General features: G+C 54.0%; 8 protein-coding genes across 8 annotated transcripts; 5 read left to right on the top strand and 3 right to left on the bottom strand.

The window, feature by feature from the left end:
• Nucleotides 1-1124: 1124 nt before the first annotated feature.
• On the top strand, nt 1125-2160 carry CLAFUR5_02649 (uncharacterized protein; the record flags this gene model as incomplete). Its single annotated transcript, XM_047901797.1, has 2 exons — nt 1125-1545; nt 1604-2160. 2 exons carry the CDS (start codon nt 1125-1127, stop codon nt 2158-2160), a joined length of 978 nt encoding a protein of 325 aa, XP_047758005.1.
• A 145-nt stretch (nt 2161-2305) lies between these two features.
• Nucleotides 2306-3922, bottom strand: CLAFUR5_02648 (Putative epoxide hydrolase; the record flags this gene model as incomplete). Its single annotated transcript, XM_047901796.1, has 4 exons — nt 2306-2389; nt 2450-2638; nt 2688-3533; nt 3731-3922. The coding sequence occupies 4 exons, from the start codon at nt 3920-3922 to the stop codon at nt 2306-2308; spliced, it is 1311 nt and encodes a 436-aa protein (XP_047758004.1).
• Nucleotides 3923-4883: 961 nt separating this feature from the next.
• Nucleotides 4884-6049, top strand: CLAFUR5_02647 (Zinc-type alcohol dehydrogenase-like protein; the record flags this gene model as incomplete). Its single annotated transcript, XM_047901795.1, has 3 exons — nt 4884-5043; nt 5092-5593; nt 5680-6049. The coding sequence occupies 3 exons, from the start codon at nt 4884-4886 to the stop codon at nt 6047-6049; spliced, it is 1032 nt and encodes a 343-aa protein (XP_047758011.1).
• A 405-nt stretch (nt 6050-6454) lies between these two features.
• Nucleotides 6455-10752, top strand: CLAFUR5_02646 (uncharacterized protein; the record flags this gene model as incomplete). The annotated part of the gene is made up of 2 exons (XM_047901794.1): nt 6455-10348; nt 10399-10752. The coding sequence occupies 2 exons, from the start codon at nt 6455-6457 to the stop codon at nt 10750-10752; spliced, it is 4248 nt and encodes a 1415-aa protein (XP_047758010.1).
• Nucleotides 10753-10959: 207 nt separating this feature from the next.
• On the bottom strand, nt 10960-12026 carry CLAFUR5_02645 (Lactam utilization protein lamB; the record flags this gene model as incomplete). The annotated part of the gene is made up of 5 exons (XM_047901793.1): nt 10960-11227; nt 11282-11335; nt 11392-11723; nt 11779-11856; nt 12003-12026. The coding sequence occupies 5 exons, from the start codon at nt 12024-12026 to the stop codon at nt 10960-10962; spliced, it is 756 nt and encodes a 251-aa protein (XP_047758013.1).
• A 304-nt stretch (nt 12027-12330) lies between these two features.
• On the top strand, nt 12331-16431 carry CLAFUR5_02644 (Putative urea carboxylase; the record flags this gene model as incomplete). The annotated part of the gene is made up of 8 exons (XM_047901792.1): nt 12331-12374; nt 12435-13587; nt 13643-13902; nt 13963-15542; nt 15598-15655; nt 15710-16118; nt 16172-16333; nt 16390-16431. 8 exons carry the CDS (start codon nt 12331-12333, stop codon nt 16429-16431), a joined length of 3708 nt encoding a protein of 1235 aa, XP_047758012.1.
• Nucleotides 16432-16509: 78 nt separating this feature from the next.
• On the bottom strand, nt 16510-17061 carry CLAFUR5_02643 (uncharacterized protein; the record flags this gene model as incomplete). Its single annotated transcript, XM_047901791.1, has 1 exon — nt 16510-17061. One exon carries the CDS (start codon nt 17059-17061, stop codon nt 16510-16512), a length of 552 nt encoding a protein of 183 aa, XP_047758007.1.
• Nucleotides 17062-17874: 813 nt separating this feature from the next.
• Nucleotides 17875-19055, top strand: CLAFUR5_02642 (Methyltransferase pytC; the record flags this gene model as incomplete). Its single annotated transcript, XM_047901790.1, has 2 exons — nt 17875-18712; nt 18763-19055. The coding sequence occupies 2 exons, from the start codon at nt 17875-17877 to the stop codon at nt 19053-19055; spliced, it is 1131 nt and encodes a 376-aa protein (XP_047758006.1).
• Between the last annotated feature and the right edge of the window lie 228 nt (nt 19056-19283).

The raw sequence follows: 19283 nt of genomic DNA, 5'->3' as shown, positions 1-19283 counted from the left end.
TGGTGGTGTTATCTGCTGGCTGTGTGAGCCTTGGTGGTGGTGGTTGTGGTGGATGGTGGAAGGGAGTGGCGGTGTTGATGCAGATGATGGAAGAGGTGGAGGTTGATGTTTTAAAAGAGCTCTGATTGCTGGTGAAGTGAAGGTCGGTGTTGTAACGAACGTCACGACACGCCGACGTCCGTGCTTCTAGTCACGTGCTCGATGTTTCCCAACACGGAACTCTGTCGAACTTGATGGACCTGATTATGAAGACGTGTCTTGTTGCCGCCTGGCCACTCATTCACTTCGCACACGCGCCATTCACGTGCTTTGAGGCGTCTGTTCATTTCTTTCACCACCACCTTCGTCGCCACTGCTGCTCCGGTGGATCTTCGCGTACTGCAGGTCTATGTAGGTACGCGGGCTTCTGCCATCAAGGTTTGAAACATGGTACAGGCTTCGTTTGCCTCATTCTCGTGTGAGCGTCCCAACTTCTATCAGTGCATCAAGACGACATCTCACAATGTCCGTGCGCAATTCTCTGGCTCAGAATGCATCGACCTGTAGAGACGGCAGACAGATTGCGTGTCGCCTCACTTGGTCGTCACTCTCTCCGCCAGATGACAGTGCTACAGTATTGAAAGGTGGTCTGCAGGATCTTTTCTCGACAATGATCGTAAGCACTTACAACATCACTCAGAGGACCTGCCAAAAGTCTTCGGGCCAAACGTCTAGAGGAAGGTACAAGGCTCTTCGGTAGGAGGTAGCTTCCCAGCTGAGCGAGACCACTTTCCACTTTCCACATCAAAGCACACAACCTCCACCATCAGCCACCCTTTTGATACCTCTAATACAACAAGACTATCGGGAGTACTGCTCCAGAATGGCACCCTCCCAGCCTCGGTGGCAAGATGTCGTGCCGTCGAAAAGGTATGCTGTGGTCGAAGTCCTCATCCTTGCTCGGAGATGTCCCCCCTATTGCTCTTGATCTGCCACCAAACTCCCAAGGTCCTTATGTGACAGAGAGACCACGTGTGTCACCGGCTTCGCGCGTTGCTCAGCCTGTGCCATTCATGTACAGCACGGCATGCTTCGGTGCTCACAAACACTTTTACAGGAACCATCTGCGCAAGCGAGCGACCATTATGCATTGGCGTATGAACCAGCAAGAAGGTGTTACAGAAGCTCAGAAGATGATGCACCCCCGGAAACAGCTTTCTGGCGATATGTCCCAAGTCGCGGACGCTCTGGTGCCGGATCTTGACGGCAACGGCAGAGCATACAATCGCCGCGACTACCAAGAACTTTTCAGTCTGCCTGACGCCAGCGAGACCAGCACTGGCGACAGTGATGAGAGTGACGAGTCGCTGCCCAGCGTCCTTCACGTAGAGATGCCGACGAAAAGTCCAGGAATGGTACCAGTCGCCTACAGTCGCGCCTTGAATAACCGGATCAAAGAGCACATGATCTCAGAAGGCGGCAGCTACGACATCCTCAAGTACAAGCCCACATTCATACACGATGTGTTCATGGCACCAGGTTCACTTTCCAACCTGCTAGGCAAAAGTAAGTCGCACAATATGTTGCGCCATCCCATCAGCTCCAGATCCGCTAACGACTACAGGCTCTCCAGAAGACTGCATCAGAAAAATGACGCCAGGTCTACTCGCTGGCTTCCACCGCCACGTGCAGCCTACCACTCTCCAGCCATGCGTGCTGAAATCATCCAAAGCACATGACTACGTCCAGGGCATCGTAGTCTTCGGCCTCGGCAGAGAGAGCCGCACTCAGTTGCACAAGCACTACAAAGCGTTCGCAAAACGCAAGACTGTGGAGGTCGTTGTTGAGATTGAAATCCCATCACGGCAGAACGCAGGAACTTTCGAGAAGAAGCGGCGCGCAGTGGCTGCACATGCATTTCTCTGGCGGGATAAGCATGAGCACTTCGAGCCGGAGCGGGTTGGCGACACTTGGACTCTGGAGGATTACCTGGGTCAAAATCTTGGGCCCAAGCAGACGGGGCTCCGAATCTCGCCGACGATGCGAGGCGACGAGGATGACGACGGTTACACTGGGCGGGACATTGTGGAGTATGAGGTTGAGGCGGAGCAGCGAGAAGTCGTTTTTGGTTCAGCAGGCTCGTTGTCGTATGATCGTGCTGATGCCTTCGCGGGGTGGTAGTGGCATCTGACGAGAAATACTACCAATATCTCCAGCAATCGACACCGCCTGCCTTGCAGCTGTTCCACGATTCAATTTGCCGGAGTGTGCTGATCGCTCGCTGGAGCTCAAGCTGCGAAAGAAGTCAGCAGACTTGGCCAATCGCTCACAACTTGCTAGACTGGCCTGTCCACGCCTTTTGCAGGTACTCCTCAATATCGGCCAAGAGCTCTTTTGGCTTCTCCATCGCCTGTCAACTTCAGTCAGTACGGCCACAGCAGCGTAGCGCTTTACACAATCTTGGACTGACCGCAAAGTGACCTCCAGTCTCGTGGACCGAGGCAGATACCATATTGCAGGTCTGAGCGACCCAGCTCTTTGGCATGGGCACAAGCTCCTTCGGGAAGAACGAGTATCCTGAAGGCTTCTCGACGTATGGTCGCTCGCGTCCGCGACCGTTCACCTTCGCAATGCGAGGACGCTCATCGTCGCCGGATAACTACATCGTTAGCGAGTTCTTCGAGGAGGTGGTGGAGATGCGGACTTACGCCACGATATGGATAGATGCATCTTGGGAAAGAGTCCGTCATCCAGTACAAGGTAACGCTCTCCAAGATCAAGTCAAGTGGTGGATCTTCATCTGACCACTCGAGGAACTTCTCGCCGATCCAACTGAGCAAAGCAATGGGGCTGGCACTAAGACAGTGTCCGATGGTCGCTGTGCGGGTGCCGTGCTCGTGCGAATATGCAGCACCAACTTCGCGGAACCAGAGTCCTCTTGGCAGAGCGTCCTGCTCAACTTTGGACATTTCTAGTTCATCTGCATTCTTTGGGCGTGGGATAGGGGCAAAGTTGAGGTGCATGCCTTTGCAGGCATCGTTGTGGGCCGCTAGGTGGCGGCTGACGAAGGCTCCAAGATCACCACCTTGTGCAATGTAGCCTGATCCAAAGCCCAGTCCAACCATGAGATTGTTCAGAGCCTCTGAGGCATTCTCCAAAGCGTAGTCTCCCTTCAGAGGTGGACCTGACGAGTAGGCGTAGCCGGGGATGCTGGGTACGATGACGTGATATGGCAGGTCTTGTGGGCCGTATTTCTGCTTGAGGAGATCCAATATCTGTAAAAATTCGAGGAAGCTGCCTGGCCAACCATGGAACAGCGCGAGAGGCATTGCGTCCTTCTTCTCGGAGAAGAGCGCCACGAAATGAATGGTCAAATCGTTGCCGACGTCGTCCTTCACCTGGGCTGTGAAGTTTGGATAGCTGTTGATCTTGTCTTCCTGCTTTCTCCAGTCGAACTGATTGAGTAGGTGGTCCTTGGCGTTCAGGATCCAGTCTCTCGAGACACCATATCGGCGATCGACTGATGTGTCGGAGTTCTCGTAGTTCGCAGGAGCCTATAAAGATTATGGATTAGCCAAATCTCAGCGATGCGGCAACAGAGCCATCGTTCGTGACGGAGCTGGAAATGTCTCTCGGGAGAGCTGCGTTGGTATGTGCTGCACAGGGCAAGTCTCGTAGTATGAGACAGCTCATCCATTTCGAGACATTGCTGGCCCAGATATCAATGTATGCACTCCCCGCATATACTCACCACTGGCGAGAGTTTGGCCAGAGTCTTGAAGTCTTGCAGCTTCTGTTCATCAACGTGGGCTTTGAATGGCTTCACATCGAGCTTCACGCCTGCTGGGAGCTTGCCGTAGTCTGCCATGGTGCTGAGGGTGGTTGTTGTTGCTGGCGGGGAAAGTTGTTTCTCAAAGAAAAGAAGTCGCCGTAAAGCGTTCATGAGTGGTGTGTTTATATATGAGCTGACGGAATCCCAGCTTACACATACATGATGTTGATGCACCTCGGGTAGTTCGGTGGGGCATCGCTGAAGCGCAAGTAATTGCACGCTGACAACGTGTGCCATTGAAGATCGGCATGCAACGCAGTTCGACAGTATCCTGATCTGGCGAACTGGCGTCACGTACAGCACAAGTTCAAATAGTTTCGTCAGGCTTGTTAAGCATTCTGTCGGTGTCTCAAGACAGGAAGTCTGGCAATGCAGCATTGCAGTCGCTTGGACTTTTGCTGACGGAACCCCCTCTCGTTGACAACACCAGCATTCAGATCATGCCTTGCAATAAGCTCACGGTGTCGCCGCCCTTCGTACATCGTCCTTCTCAGGTGTACAGACGAGAGTTGTCGTTGTTATGAAACAGAACCAGCGGCTGGGCAGAAGTGGCAGCGGAGGAATTCATCACTCCGATCTCCGGCGTCTGGTTTAACACCTTTCATCAGACCACTGCAGTACACGTTGCTCTCGATTTCGATCACTAATAGCAAGGACACAGATATCCTCGGTCGCATAGGCACATTGAAGTTGTGATTCAGCATATCGGGACTCAAGTCAGTTGTGCAACGACAAGATCATACATCTCTGGAATGGTTTTGCAGTGAAGACTGCCCAATCAAGATGGTAATGCGAACATTGAAGGTAGGTTTGTGGCGCAATCGTTTCATTGAGACATTGAACTCGGGAGAGACACATCAGTAACGATACTCACGCCGTGTTGCTAACAAGACGCTCGGCATCACGAAAAGTTAAGTCCGGAAGTGCAGCCACATTGAACTCTAGTTCTAGGTCATACCTTGCTTGCGGCGCAACGACTGTCCGCGCTCACGAACGAAGCGATCCCACCACTAAACATATAGCACCGCGTGGAAGCAGTACCTGTGCGACACGACAAACACCAGAAATCAAAATGGCAGACTCTTCACTACCAACGAAGATGAAAGCATGGCAATACTCATCGACGAAGGGTGGCCTCGAAAAAAACCTGAAGATCAACGAATCTGCGCCACTGCCGAAGCCCAAGGCGGATCAACATCTCATCCAGGTCATCGCCGCTGCTCTGAACCCAGGTTCGTCTCCACGTCGACCCGCAGACCATTGCTAACAACACTTCATAGTTGACTATAAGCCTCAAGAAATCCAGCTGGTCAGTCGATTCTTCCTGCCGAATCCTGCGACACCGTGCATCGATGTTGTGGGCAAGGTTGTCCGACCCGCAGATGGCAGTGACGTTAGACCCGGACAGATGGTCTTCGGCGCCTCTGGCACAGGAGTTCTCGCTGGAGGTGCTCTAGCAGGCTACGCTGTGGCGAGGAAAGATGCCGTGGCCGTTCTACCGGAAGGTCTGGATCCGGTCTGGGGTGCTACTGTCTGTATAGCTGGGCTCACAGCATATCAGACCATCGTCCCATACGTGAAAGATGGATCAAGAGTCTTCATCAATGGGGGGAGTGGAGGCACAGGTATCTTCGGCATTCAAGTAGCCAAAGCTAAAGGCTGTCATGTCACGACGACTTGCTCAACACCAAACGTGGATCTGTGTAAGAGTCTCGGTGCGGACGAAGTCATCGACTACAAGAAGCAGGGCGTGCTTGACGCGCTGAAGGCTAGTGGCAGGAAGTGAGTATCCCGCGTGTTGCGTTATCTGGAGGACGATTCCAGGCGTCGACGCTATGCATTGCAGGCTAATGCTGACATTTTGACAGATTCGATCACGTTGTGGACAATGTTGGTCACAACCCAGAGCTATATTGGCACTGCCACGACTATTCGAACCCCAAAGCAGTCTTCGTGCAGGTGGGTGCTCCGGCCTCAGTTCGTGCCGCTCTCGAGAGTGCAGCAATGAGGCTCTTGCCTGGGTTTCTGGGTGGAGGCAAGCGGAAGCTTCAGGGCTTCTTCGCTGTGGCCAAGGCTGAGGACTTGGCTGAGATTGGCGGGATGATGGCGAGCGGTCAAGTGAAGCCGGTAGTCGATACTCAGTTCAGGTTCGAGGATGCCCCCAAAGCTTTCGAAAGACTAAAGACCGGAAGAGCGAAGGGCAAGATCGTGGTGGAGGTTGATACGAGCGCTGCGTAGTTATCGCCGTGGAGCACGGCAGAGCGCGAAAAATGTGTATAGTATCCAGCATATGAGTAAGGTCGACATTGTCGTATCGCCTAACAGACGCGAGGGTAGCCTGTCAAAACGTCATCGCAAAAGTGACAGATGTTCAATGTCTCGAATGTCCATGACTTGTGCATACACGATCGTGATGACAAGGATCAGCGGCGGCGAGATCGACGGCCTGTGCGGCGGATGCTTGACTCGCTTAGAGCTCACTCACTTCGAGCTTCCATCTTTCGACACCAACGCCGCTGCCCCTTCCACACATCGGAACAAACATTGGACGCACCTTTTCTCACGGTTCCATCGCTACGCACCCGCACTGCTGATAGCACCAACCAATTCCTCGCGCGCGACAGCGCCTTCGCCTCCATCAGCATGGCCGACCTCGCCGAATTATTCGCCCGCGTCAAGGCACAGTCCGCCGACGGACAGCAGCAGCAGCAAGCGCAGCCTTCACTTTGGGCCGCACAACAGCAGCAGCAGCAGTACCAGCAGCCGAACATCTCGTCGCCCATCTTCTCACCGCCCGTGCAAACACCAAACCCACGTCAATCGAGCGACATCCTCAGTCCAGCACAACCAGCTTCGTCCGCCGGCACACCAGGTCATGGCCAAGCTCCAGATCTGAACCGCACCAACAACCTTCTGAACTTGCTGAAGTTTAACGGTCAATCAGGCCAGCAACAAGGCCAAGCAGGCCCAATGGCAGATCTACAGAATGTGGGAGGCAACCGCCCGACTTCGATGAACGCGGTACCCAGCGTCGCCTCTCGCAGCAGCAGCTACCACGGCCACCAACGTCCGCTATCAGCTGCCGACTTGGTATCGAGTCTCCAACGCCACACGTCTGTTCAGCAACCGTCGCCACTCGCAGCTGGCGGCGCAGAGAGGCCAGAGGCGCAGAGAACTGCAAGTGGCAGCCCACAGGACTTTTTGCTGAATCTTCTCAAGAAGCCGAACTCACAGGCTGCAGCTGCAGCACCAATCAACGAGCTCGCACCCGCAGAAGTGAAGCAAGAGTCGGACATCGAGGCATTGACACAGAACATGGCACAGACAACCGTGGAGTCACCCTCGCAGCCCCGCTCTCAGCGCGGCTCTACTCCAGTGCGTCAGTTCGGTAGCCCAGCCGCCGCCAGCTCGCCGTTCGAAGCACCACAGCCGTCAAAGGCTTCAATGTTCAACTACCGCAACCCCTTCGATGAGCTCCATTCCTCCTCGCCACTCAACCGCGACCGCACACCGCAGCCCGAGCAACAGGTACAGGCTGTACATGCTGTGCAGCCCAAGAAGATCGAGATCCTCAAGCACAACCGCGATACATCATCGAATAACAATGGTGACTCCGCAGCACCAGCTTCAAAGAGCAGGAAATTGGAATCAGAGGGCACCGCTTCGGCAGCCGCTGCGGATAAGCCACTCCAGAGTGTTTCGGAAGCTCTCGAGGGCGTTGGTGAGCAGGTCGATAAGCAGGTCGAGCAGGCTCTGGCACAGGCCGGCAAGAAAGTCACTTCTCGCAAGGCGGTCCCAACAGCAGGCGATGCTACCAACGACGAGCATGAAGTGAAGAAAGAGAATCCTACAAGCGACGGCGTTGACTCTAGTTGGGAGAGCGCCGAAGATGATAGGCAAGAATCATCAGTGGAGGTCTACAACTTCCCCATGAAGCCCTTTGTCTCGCTGCAAATCAAGGCTGCCAAGCCAGCGCGATCAGTACGCCAGGACAACTTTATGGTCATCGCCCAGCTGAAGAAGGAATTTGATCAAATCGACCGCTGCCTCGTCACCGCCAGCCAGACGCATATAGTGTATGCTCAGGTCGCGACGAAGAAGGACAACGGCGGTTTCCGCATCATTCGACAGGATACTGGCGATCACAAGCAGGTCTTCCGCTCGAGTGGCGAGCGCATCTTCCACGTACAGCTGTGCTCATCTCCAACAAGTGGCAGCGACGTCGAGAATGTGCTCGGAACAGGCGTCAACGGATCTGTATTCTGGACCACGCTCGGCAAGACTCGTGGTGATCTGTTCGCCGACGACGACGTTGAAGGCCAGGGCTTTGTTCTCCCACCCGTCCACACAGCAGAAGAAAACACCTCGGGCTCGCCGGTGAAGACTCGAGCCAAGATGAGCTCACGTCATCCAGACTACTTCGCTGTTGCCCGAGGCAAGCAGATCTACATTGTGTCTCCAGATGCGGCCAAGGATCAAGTATATGCTTCCAAGGACCGCAAGGTTGACAGCGAGAAGTTCTTCAACGACCATTGCCCCAAGATCAACACAGGGAAAGCGGGCAAGGACTTCTGCTTCAGTGAGGATGATTCCGTCATTGTCAGCCTCGATAAGAACGGGCGATTCAAGTTTTGGGACATCCGCGACCTGACAGCACGCGCTACCAGTACGACAGAGGACAAGCGCGGCGGGATTGAGCTCAAAGAACCCTTGTGGACAATGAACGCGGCGGCTTCTGGCAGCAAGCCTGATGAGAAGCCTTCCGTCTCGTCCATCATGTTCTTGGACAAGGAGAGGCCAGTCGCCAAGGGTGCCGCTCTGCGTTACATGATCATCGGCTTCAAGCAAAACCACATCCTGCAACTGTGGGATCTTGGTCTTGGTAAAGCCGTGCAAGAGATTCGCTTCCCGCACGAGAAGGACAGTGACGGTATCTGCAGCATCAGCTATCACCCAAAGACCGGTATTGTTGCTGTCGGCCATCCTACTAGAAACAGCGTCTACTTTGTTCACCTCAGCGCGCCCAAGTACAACATCCCGTCAATGGAGCAGGCCAAATACATCAGCATGTTGTCTCGCAACGACCCGGGTCTTCCAAAGCCTGAGAGCACAGCCATTATGAGTGGACTTAGAGAGTTCTCTTTTGCAAGGGTTGGGCAACTCAGGTCCGTTGACATGCTGAGGACGCCGGTGGAGAACGCCAGCGAACGCGGCACTGCCGAGGAGACCCTCTTCGAATTGTACACTATGCACTCGAAGGGCGTGGTTGGTATCAGTATCAAGCGCGAGGACCTCGGCTGGGATGCACAGAGCAAGGTCATCAATGGCAAGGATGGCCTGAAAGAGGGCGCTATCGAAGTGCTCGAGCTTCAACAACCGCACAAGCTACCAGTTTCGACCACGCAGTCAAGCAACGGTGATAACACACCCAAGTCGACTTCGAAGCCAGCGTCCGTCAAGAAAGAGCCGCAGCCGCAGCCGACGTCATCAAAGTCAGAGATCAAGAAGGAGCGCGTGCACTCACCAGCACCACCGCCGAACGGCCTTCCTCGAATGGCATCGCCAGAGCCACCGAACAGACCCTTGCCACAAGTCCCTGCCAACCCACCGCTCGTTACACCGGAATCGTACTCTCAGACAGCGCAGCGTGCGAAGTCTCCTGCCAAGCCACCCATCGAAGACGCTGCAGAAGCCGCTAAGACGATGATCGTTTCGCCTCGCGGTAGTCAACCATCTCTTGCAGCTGCAGCGAACGCCGACCCGGCCGAGCTTCAGTCGATGCTTGATCGTCAGTTCGGGTCTCTGTACCAACGCATTGAGTCCGACAAGCGCGTCATCGATGCTGCCTCGTCAGCTAAGCAGGACGCACTCCTACGCCTGGTTGAATCCGCTCTGACCGAGAACGTGGACAGAAGTCTGACCAACATAATCGCCACCCGTATCGAGCAGGATGTCATCCCCGCCCTGACCGATGTCACCAGTAAGGTGGTCGACCGCAAGATTGCGGAATCATTGCCACAGCAGCTGAACACAAGTGTCGCTGCTGCGATGAAGTCGACACTCTCAGGCACACTCCAGAAGGCTCTGCAGGACAAGGACGTGCATCGCACCATTTGTGACATCACTGCCAACGCCGTGGCTACCAAGGTACAGCAGCAAGTTTCCACCATGTTAGCACAGCACCTGCCAAACATGGCCACGCAGGCATCGCAGAAGATGATCTCTGATCTCGAGAAGCGCATGGCCCAACAGCAAGTCTCGGCCGAGAAGCAGCGTCAACAAGACAACGCGAAGATTGAAGAATTGTCAAGCATTGTGCGTAGTCTGTCCACGACCATGCAGAACATGGCTACCAGCCAGTCTGCCTTCCAGGAACAGATTTTGAAGATGCAGCGCGAGAACAAGTCGGATGCTCAGTCACACAAGTCGAGTCCGTCTGCGGACGTGCCTGATCCACAGAAGGAGGCCGAGGACGCTGAAATCGCCGACATGACACAGAAGCTGATTGATGGCAAATACGAAGAGGCAACTATCCAGGTAAGTGAAACGACAGCGACGGTCAATACACAGTGCTAACGTTATCATAGTGGATCTCGTCTGACAGACAGGCCGAGATTTTCGACAAGCTCTTCGTTCGCGTCAACCCAAGCTATCTGCAGTCAGTGCCGCCACTCGTCATGTTGACAGTATCCGCGGCCATCACTTCTAGCTTCGACACTCTTGTCAGCGACCGCCTTGAGTGGCTCAGCCGTGTCCTGGGCTCCATCGACATGACAGACGCAGACATTAGGGATGTCGCGCCTAAGATCATGGACGTGCTGTCACAGCGCCTCCAGGGTGCATACATGTCGATTTCGGAGAACACTCCCAACGATCCCGCGCTTCGAACCATCTCCCACCTCAATAAGCAGGTTAATGAGATTCGACGTCTCGCGCAGTGACTAAGTGCTGCTGGCCGTAAAGGCGTCGACATGCTGTTGTGAGCGTTGAACGAGGAACGCACCCCAGGGTACTAAGCCTCTTGGTGCATGGACGGAGGACCGGTGACCTCATATGCATAGAGGGCATGTTCTGATACCAAAAGAGTAGCATAGCGAACAGGCGTTCACATAGCAGGAAGCTAGATTCATGACTGTGTAATAATGTGTTTAGTACCCCATTTGCTTGTTGAAGGCGTCTACGATGCGCCTCGCCGCTGTCACTATCTCGATCGCACCTGGGCTGTCGCTATGACAGCAAAGCGAGATTTGGTCGTGCGCATTCACTGGAAGTTCAACATCTTCCCCTGTCACGGCAGTGACGCTCGAGTTCCGGACTTGGCTGGAGATGTGGTTCTCAGTCTCCTCCTTCGTCCATGCTTTCTTCTTACGATCAATAACCAATCGACCGTCTTTGCTGTACTTGACGTCGCCATACCTACGCAATATCAGGAGAGTACCCGCGTTGGTTCACACATACTGCACGACTTACAGCTCTGCGGTGAAAGGGAGACCCAATTCTTTGGCGACTTTCTCGTGGAAGGTCCTGATCGATACCTGTCAGCATGACTCTGACAACAGACTGAAGGGTGAAACACCAACCCAGCAAGACCGAACACGCGCACCCCTTTCGGCACGCCTTCATACACAGCACGACAAACCTCTTCATCTCGGTACATCATCCCATACAACACCCCATGTGGCTTAACATGATGAAGCGGCACACCTTCGGCATCAAGGAAACCCTGCAGAGCTCCAACCTGGTAGCGGACCATTGCTGTGAGCTCTTCTGGCGTGAGCTTCATCTCTCGTCTCCCGAAGCCTTGGATGTCTGGGAGGCCGGGATGTGCTCCGGCTTTGATGTTGTGCGCCTTGACGAGCTTGACTGTTTGCTGCATGATGAGAGGATCGCCGGCGTGGAAGCCGCAGGCTATCTTGGGATGGGTTAGGTCAGGATGTTGGTGAGGTTTGAGGGAGGGAGTGACGGACGTTGGCATGGTCGATCATGGGGATTAGGTCTTCGTCTGGACCGCATTTGAAGTTGCCGTAGCCTTCGCCTAGGTCGACCTGTTGAGGGATGGTGTGAGCGAGGCTCATCTTCGAACTTTTACTGCGGGACAAATGTCCAGTCCGGTGAGGTCTTGGAACATACATTGATGTGCTGGGCAGGTCAGTCAGTGCCGTAAAGTCTCTGAGAGGCTTCTTTGACCTACCACTTTTTTGTTGAGCGGAGGCATGTTCGTTGATTCTAACAAGCACGGAAAGAAGGAGGCTGCAGTCGAGAGTGAGATGCCACAGACAAAAATGACCTGCCTTGCAGTATGATAGACCTGGTGCTGGGCGGTACAGCGTAGAGCTGCCTATCTGAGCTCATCGAAGGTAACATCCGCCCCTCATTTGAGGAGGGGGGTTTATCAGCGGAGCATCATCTGCCGCGCCGGGATGAAGGATCTACAGCAAAGGTAATGTTGCGAGCTACAAGAGCGTGGACAGCGCCGTTGATACGTGAATCACGCATGTTGCACGAAGAGACTGCAGAAGATGGAGGCTATCAGGCGCTTGCTAATCGCCAACCGCGGCGAAATGTTCGTGTTATTCTCGTGTGCAGGCCGACGCGAAAACTTGTGCTGACGCGACTTCCACAGCGCTGTTCGAATATGCAAGACTGCAAAGCAACTCGGCATCCACACTGTCGCCATCTACACATCGCCCGACGCAGCGTCACTTCACGTCGCCAATGCCGATGAAGCTGTGCTTCTGTCAGACGACAAAAGCTATACAGATGGTGATCAAATCATTTCTATCGCCAAAGCACATTCGTGCGATGCCATTATTCCCGGATATGGCTTCTTGTCAGAGAATGCTGCCTTTGCCAAGTCCGTGACGGATGCTGGAATGGTGTGGGTTGGTCCAGGTCCAGTAGCCATCCGAGCGTTCGGCATCAAACACATCGCTCGTGATCTTGCCAAAGAGAGCGGCGTGCCAATCGTTCCCGGGACCGCTGGCCTAGTAGAGACTGCCGATGATGCACTGAGGGAGAGCGAAGCTATTGGATTCCCTGTCATGCTGAAAATTACGGCAGGCGGTGGCGGTAGTGGACTTATCACCTGCAAGAACGCCAGCGAGGTCAGAGATGGCTTTGCTACAGCAAAATCGCGAGGAGAAGCTCTCTTCAAGGACAGCGGAGTCTTCATCGAGAAGTACTACCCTGAGAGCCACCATATCGAAGTCCAAGTCTTTGGCAACGGACAAGGTCAAGTCATCAGTTTCGGAGAGCGCGAGTGCTCGATCCAGCGCAGACACCAGAAGGTGATAGAGGAGTGCCCAAGTCCGTTCGTCACGCAACATCCCGAATTACGAGAGAAGCTGTGCAAGGCCGCAGTAGCATTGGCGGAGACGATACAATATGCTTCAGCCGGGACTGTGGAATTCCTCGTGGACGACAAGACCGCCGACTTCTTCTTCCTCGAAATGAACACCCGGCTGCAGGTCGAACACCCTATCACCGAGCTATGCTACCATGTTGATTTGGTGGAACTGATGCTCAAGCAAGCCGATGCGCAACTGGCAGGCAAAGGAGGGTTGACGGCTGAGTACCTGACGTCTTTGCAGAGGTCCGGTCCGTTTGGCGCTGCCATTGAAGCAAGAGTGTACGCTGAGAATGTGCTTCGCGACTATGCTCCTTCGCCAGGTCTATTGACCGAAGTTCATTGGGAAGAGCTCCAAAACAGTCGAATTGACAGCTGGGTCCGGACAGGTCTGAGAATCTCTCCCAACTATGATCCCTTGATCGCAAAGGTGAAGCGACTTTAGACTGCGTGCAACCTGAATAGATGAGCTAACTTTTGTCCAGGTCATCAACCATGCAAAGACTCGCGATGCTGCTATCAAAGGCATGAATCTGCTGCTTTCACGGTCAAAGGTCTCAGGTCCGCCGAACAATCTGGACTTCCTAGCCGCCATAATGCAAGACGAGAACTATCAATCAGGTCGAACGATCACGTCCTTCCTCAAGACTTTCGACTACACTCCGAATGTCATTGACGTTGTGTCAGCAGGGGCATATACTCTGGTGCAGGACTTGGTCGGCAGGCCCTCTGTTGGTAAAGGGATGTGAGTGAACTTTCCCGTCGTAATCATGACTATTGAGCTGATCGTGTGGCAATATCACAGCCCAAGAAGCGGTGCCATGGATCCTGTGGCACTCTCAATCGCCAACTTGCTCGTCGGAAATGACCGAGCTCGAGAAGGGCTTGAGATTACATTATCTGGTCCTGAACTGATCTTCAAAGGCTCAGCCGTAGTCGCACTGACCGGAGCGCCCATCGAAGCCACGCTTGACAACGATCCATTTCCCATGTGGCACAGAAAGCACATCAAGCCAGGTCAAAAGCTCACCATAGGACGCACAACAGGCGGCGGTTGCCGTAGCTACCTTGCAGTCTATGGCGGCTTTCCCCCAGTGTCCGATTACTTTGCCAGCAAATCAACCTCGCCGATCGTTGCAATCGGTGGGTACCAAGGAAGGCAGCTGGCGCCGGGAGACCAGTTAGGCTTGTCCACATCTTCGCCAAAGCACCTTGAGGGTCACCCGAGCATTCCCGACAGCCTACGTCCGGCGTATTCGAATCATTGGGAACTGATAGCTCTGCCTGGACCTCATGAGGAGGGCTATCTGACTCCGGAAGATATCGAGATGCTGTACAGCACTGACTGGAAAGTCTCACATAATGCAAGTCGAAGCGCCATACGGCTTGTAGGCCCTGAGCCAAAGTGGGCCCGATCTGATGGCGGAGAGGGAGGATCTCATCCTTCGAACCTAGTCGAGTATGGTTATTCTGTGGGGAGTTTGAACTGGACAGGAGACGAAGGCTGCATCTTTGCCATGGACGCACCCAACTTTGGTGGCTTTGCAAGCTCGGCCACAATCGTTCGAGCAGATTACTGGAAGATGGGACAGCTGAAGTCTGGTGATACGTTGCGCTACAAACGTGTGACATTGAATGAGGCGCTTCAGCTACGGCAACATCAGGCCAACTACATTGACGGTATTGAAGACGCCATCTCCAAGGGGCACTTTGAAGACGTGCCTAAATTTGAGCCGGGCTTCCAACTTTCTGGCCAATATCAAGCAGCAGTCCTCTGGGAACGCCCAGCAACCTCAACCAGCCCACAAGTCCGCTATCGTCAGGCAGGTGACGACTACATCCTCGTAGATTATGGCAACGAGCAATTCGACCTCAATTACCGCTGTCGAGTCACCGCCTTAGAGAAAGCCTTACACTCGCCAGACGCACCAGCCTGGTGGAAAGACAATCTCGTGACCACAGTCGGCTGCTGCACCAGCATCACGCTCTGCTACGATGGCGCCAAAGTCCCTCGCGATCACCTCATCAAGCACCTACAAACTCTCGAAGAACAGATCGGTGACCTGAGCATGGCGAAGGTGCCGTGCCGTCGCTTCAGGCTCCCGCTGACGTTCGAGAGTCAGGAGCAATTTGAGGCGACGAAGCGCTATATGGAGACGCAGAGGCCGCAGGCGCCCTATCTGCCGGACAACCTGGACTTCGTGGCGAAGAACAATGCCTTCACCGCTGAGCAGCTGAAACACAACATGCTTAATGGTGATCTTATGGCCGTTGTTGTAGGGTTCTTCTGCGGGAATACAGTCTCGTTGCCTGTGGATCCGAGGCATCGCATGGCGTGTCCGAAAGCTAATCCTTCCCGAGTCTTCACTCCGGAGGGGACATTTGGTACGTTACTGAGGGTACTAAGCATCGAGCATGGCTAATGATCTTGTTTCTTTAGGCTGGGGAGGATCCTGTGCTAGTATATATCCTGTTGACTCGCCAGGCGGTTATCAGATGTAAGGACGCGGATGGAAATAAAGGTGATGCGCTTGCTAACTTCGGCTCCTCAGGCTCGGACGCACGATTCCATGCTTCGACTACTACGGCTTCAAGGCTGGCTTCTCTCCAGAACGTCCTTGGTTGTTCCAGGACTTTGACATCCTGACCTTTTACGAGGTCAGTGATGAAGAGTTCAAGCGCTTGTTGGGTCTCTTCAGATCCGGCCAATATCAGTTCGAGTGGCATGCGGACGAATTCGATATGGCTGAGCACAACAAGCTGCTCGCGGAGACTGAAGCCGAAGTGCGCGACATTCGAGCCAAGCAGCGGCAGGTGCAGCAGAAGATGATCGAGGCGGAGAAAGAATCCCTAGAGAAGTGGCGTGCGGACAAGTTGAAGAACAAGCCCGACGAGAGTACTGTTGAGTCGCTTTTGCAGGATCCAGAGATTGTCGCAGTCGAGGCTCCTGTTGATGCCAATGTAAGCATCCTGATACCTGTGTGGATGTTCCATCGCGCTAACTCAATTCTTAGGTGTGGAAGGTGGAGGTCAAAGAAGGCGACGAGGTCAAAGCCAAGCAATTGGTTTCTATCCTCGAGGCTATGAAGCTAGAGATCAGTGTAAATGCATCGGAGAGCCTAGTTTCTTCCGCGAGAGTCGAAAAAGTGTTGGTAGAGCCTGGAGATACAATCAAGGTTCGTCGTCCTCCAAAGTGTTGTATATTGTATGCACAGACTAATCCAAACCGCAGGCAGGAGGAAAGATCGCGTTGCTGCGTGTATCAGCAGCATGAGCCTGTCGGAAATCAAAGGCTATACTGTAATTATGAGTCGACACATGTAGCATTGCTGGTCGCTCCGTATTGACCGCTTTACACCTCTCCAGATGCGTCGTCCGGTAGTCTGATATCTTCCGGCCTAATCCCCAGTGGCGGAAACATCTCCAATTCCAGCACCTTCTTCTTCGGCCTGACATCAACAACCCTTGCCTCATCCGGCTTCACCCCTGCCTTATCGCCCTCAGAACGAAACGTCTTGACACTCTGCATAATACTCGAAATCTGCATCACCTTGTGCGAGTACTGATGCAGCTCCATCCGCAGCCCGACGATCGCAGACCTCGTCCAGGGTGAATCGTGAAAACATGCAGTAGCTGTTTGCAGGAAATTCACAAGCCAGCGAGCCATCGCGATGAGGTTGTCGAGAAGACCGTCGATGTCTTGGCGCTGCGCTATGCTGCCAGGTCGGCAATGCCCCAACGCCATGAAGCTCAGGACGCTGTCGAGCGTTACGATGCCTTCGCAGAAGCGGGCGCGGACGTAGTCGAAGAGTGTTGTGCCTGAGAGGTTCGCTTCGTGTGCTTGACGGGACTCGAAGGGGTTTGGGGAGGGTGTGTTGCTCGGGGTGTTGGCTGTTGAAGCCATTTTATCGAGGTTTTGTGGGCCGATCTGGAGTTGTCGTATCGTCGGCTCCTGGTAGAAGGTCTGTCGAGCGATGTGGTGTCTTTCTTCTATATTGATGCCCTTCCGCACAAAGAGACACTGGCGGGACTTAAGTAATGAAAGGAAGGGAACCGAACCTACAGTTTGTTTGTTACAACATGGAAGCTTGCAACCAGGCGCTCGGCGTCCATTGCCCTCGTCGAAGCGCAATCAGCCTTGACAACCCGGGTCACATTCACAGGCGAGAAGATCGGTTTGTGAGTAGGAGCATGACTTGTGATTCGAGCGTCTGATGCGGAACGTGGTCTCATGAGTCGGAGAGTATCTCACGTGATACAGTAGACCGCGACCGTTGCGCCACCTTCGACACGACCACTGTCTCTTCATGTTTGCTTGTTTGTACGTTGCTCCACTAGCACTTGACCGACCTCGACAGCTGGCACTTCTCTACCAGCAGCCGCCAAGCATGTCGGGAGCTGTACTGTGCATTGCATATGCAATCGATATGCGAGCTATTGGCCAGCCCATCGCGCCGTCTGACCACTACTGCGACTGCGAGTGGAACTTCCGCGCCGAGCGGTGAATCAACGACAGCAGCTGCTGGCAGTCGGAGTGGCCTTGATCAAGCCGTGTGTGCGAGTATGCAGCTTGCTGGCGGGTGGAAGACGTTTGTCGAGATTCCATTCTTCACAATTCAGATACGAGCGGGGTTTCAGCAGCAGACGTGAGGAACATTGACAAGCAGATTTCCGGCACTTCCTCGATAGCTGGCAGTACCTGCAGCCACGGCCCCCCATGGAAGGTGGCACAGCATCTGAGCCATTGGACAGCAGCTTCGTGGACATCGCCGCACTCGAAACCGACCCGAAAGAACAGACAGACTCAGCATACAACTGGACCTACGCGAACGGCCGCCGCTATGCCTCGACCGAACTCGGACACTACTACATGCCCAACGACGAGCCCGAAATCCAACGCCTGAACGAGCAACACTGGATCCTGACACAAGTCAAAGGCGGCCTGCTTCACCACGCACCGCTCCCCAAGAAAGATGGCTTGAAAATCCTCGACGTGGGCTGCGGCAGTGGCATCTGGTGCATACAAATGGCCGAAGACTACCCCAGCGCCATGATCATCGGCATGGACGTCAGTCCCATCCAGCCAAAAAGCAAGCCGGCGAATGTCGAGTGGTTCACGCAAGATATGGAGTCCGAGTGGCCGTATCCGGAGGAGTACTTTGATATGATACGGCTGTCGCTTGTGCACGGCTGCGTTAGCGATTGGGATCAGATGATGGAGGACATCACGCGGCATTTGGCGCCAGGTGGATGGGTCGAGCATCAAGAGTTCTCGCTCTGTCGGCAGTACATGGTCGACGAACATGGCGAGCCAGTTCATATGTCCGACGACCTCGACGAGCTCCCTCCATTCTTTCGGTGGAACCGATTGATGGAGCAAGCAGCGCTAAAGAGAGGACGACAACTCCAGCTCGGACCACACCTCTCCACATTCCAGTCCAGAGCCGGTCTGAGTGATGTGCAGGAGAAAGTCTTCCCGCATAAATGGGGCACTTGGCCATCGGATCCGAAAGAGCGGGATCTGGGTGCGCGGACAATGCTTTCTGCTATATCAGGTAAGGTTAGTAAGCGCAACATGACGATCCGGGTTCTGACTCTCTAGTAGGAATGGAAGGTTTCACAACCACCATGTTCACCAAAGCCCTTGGATGGAGTCTCGAAGATACACAGGCCTTCATCGTGGAGATCAAGAATGATATGCGGAATGATAGTCTGAGGAAGGTCATGGACTTGCATGTGGTGTATGGACAGAAGCCGGTGATCACGAGAGAAGGCAAGAGACGAAGCTCGCGCGCATTGACAGAGTCCGAGCACGGCAGCTGGCTTGCAAGAGCTGGGACTGGGCTGCTAGTAGCCGCGGCGACTGTTTCGTTGATGTGGTGGCTGCGCAAGAGGTAGCGCTGCAGCTGAAGGACTTTCTGCACCGCTGTGAATATGCTCGGTAGATGATGAATGCAATGAATGTCAGACCCAATTAGAGTGTTCATACTTGATGCAAGCCCTCATCATCTGTATAGTATGCATTCATGATTATATCCCTATATCTGTGTGCCTAAAATACTGTTATTACGTTTCATGTCATCCATCCATCCACCCATCCGTTTATGCTGCGAAGCGTCCCTCCCA

The sequence above is a fragment of the Fulvia fulva genome, chromosome 2, assembly GCF_020509005.1.
Source record: "Fulvia fulva chromosome 2, complete sequence".
Classification (NCBI taxonomy): Eukaryota; Fungi; Ascomycota; class Dothideomycetes; order Mycosphaerellales; family Mycosphaerellaceae; genus Fulvia; species Fulvia fulva.
This window is presented reverse-complemented; position numbering and strand designations above follow the sequence as displayed.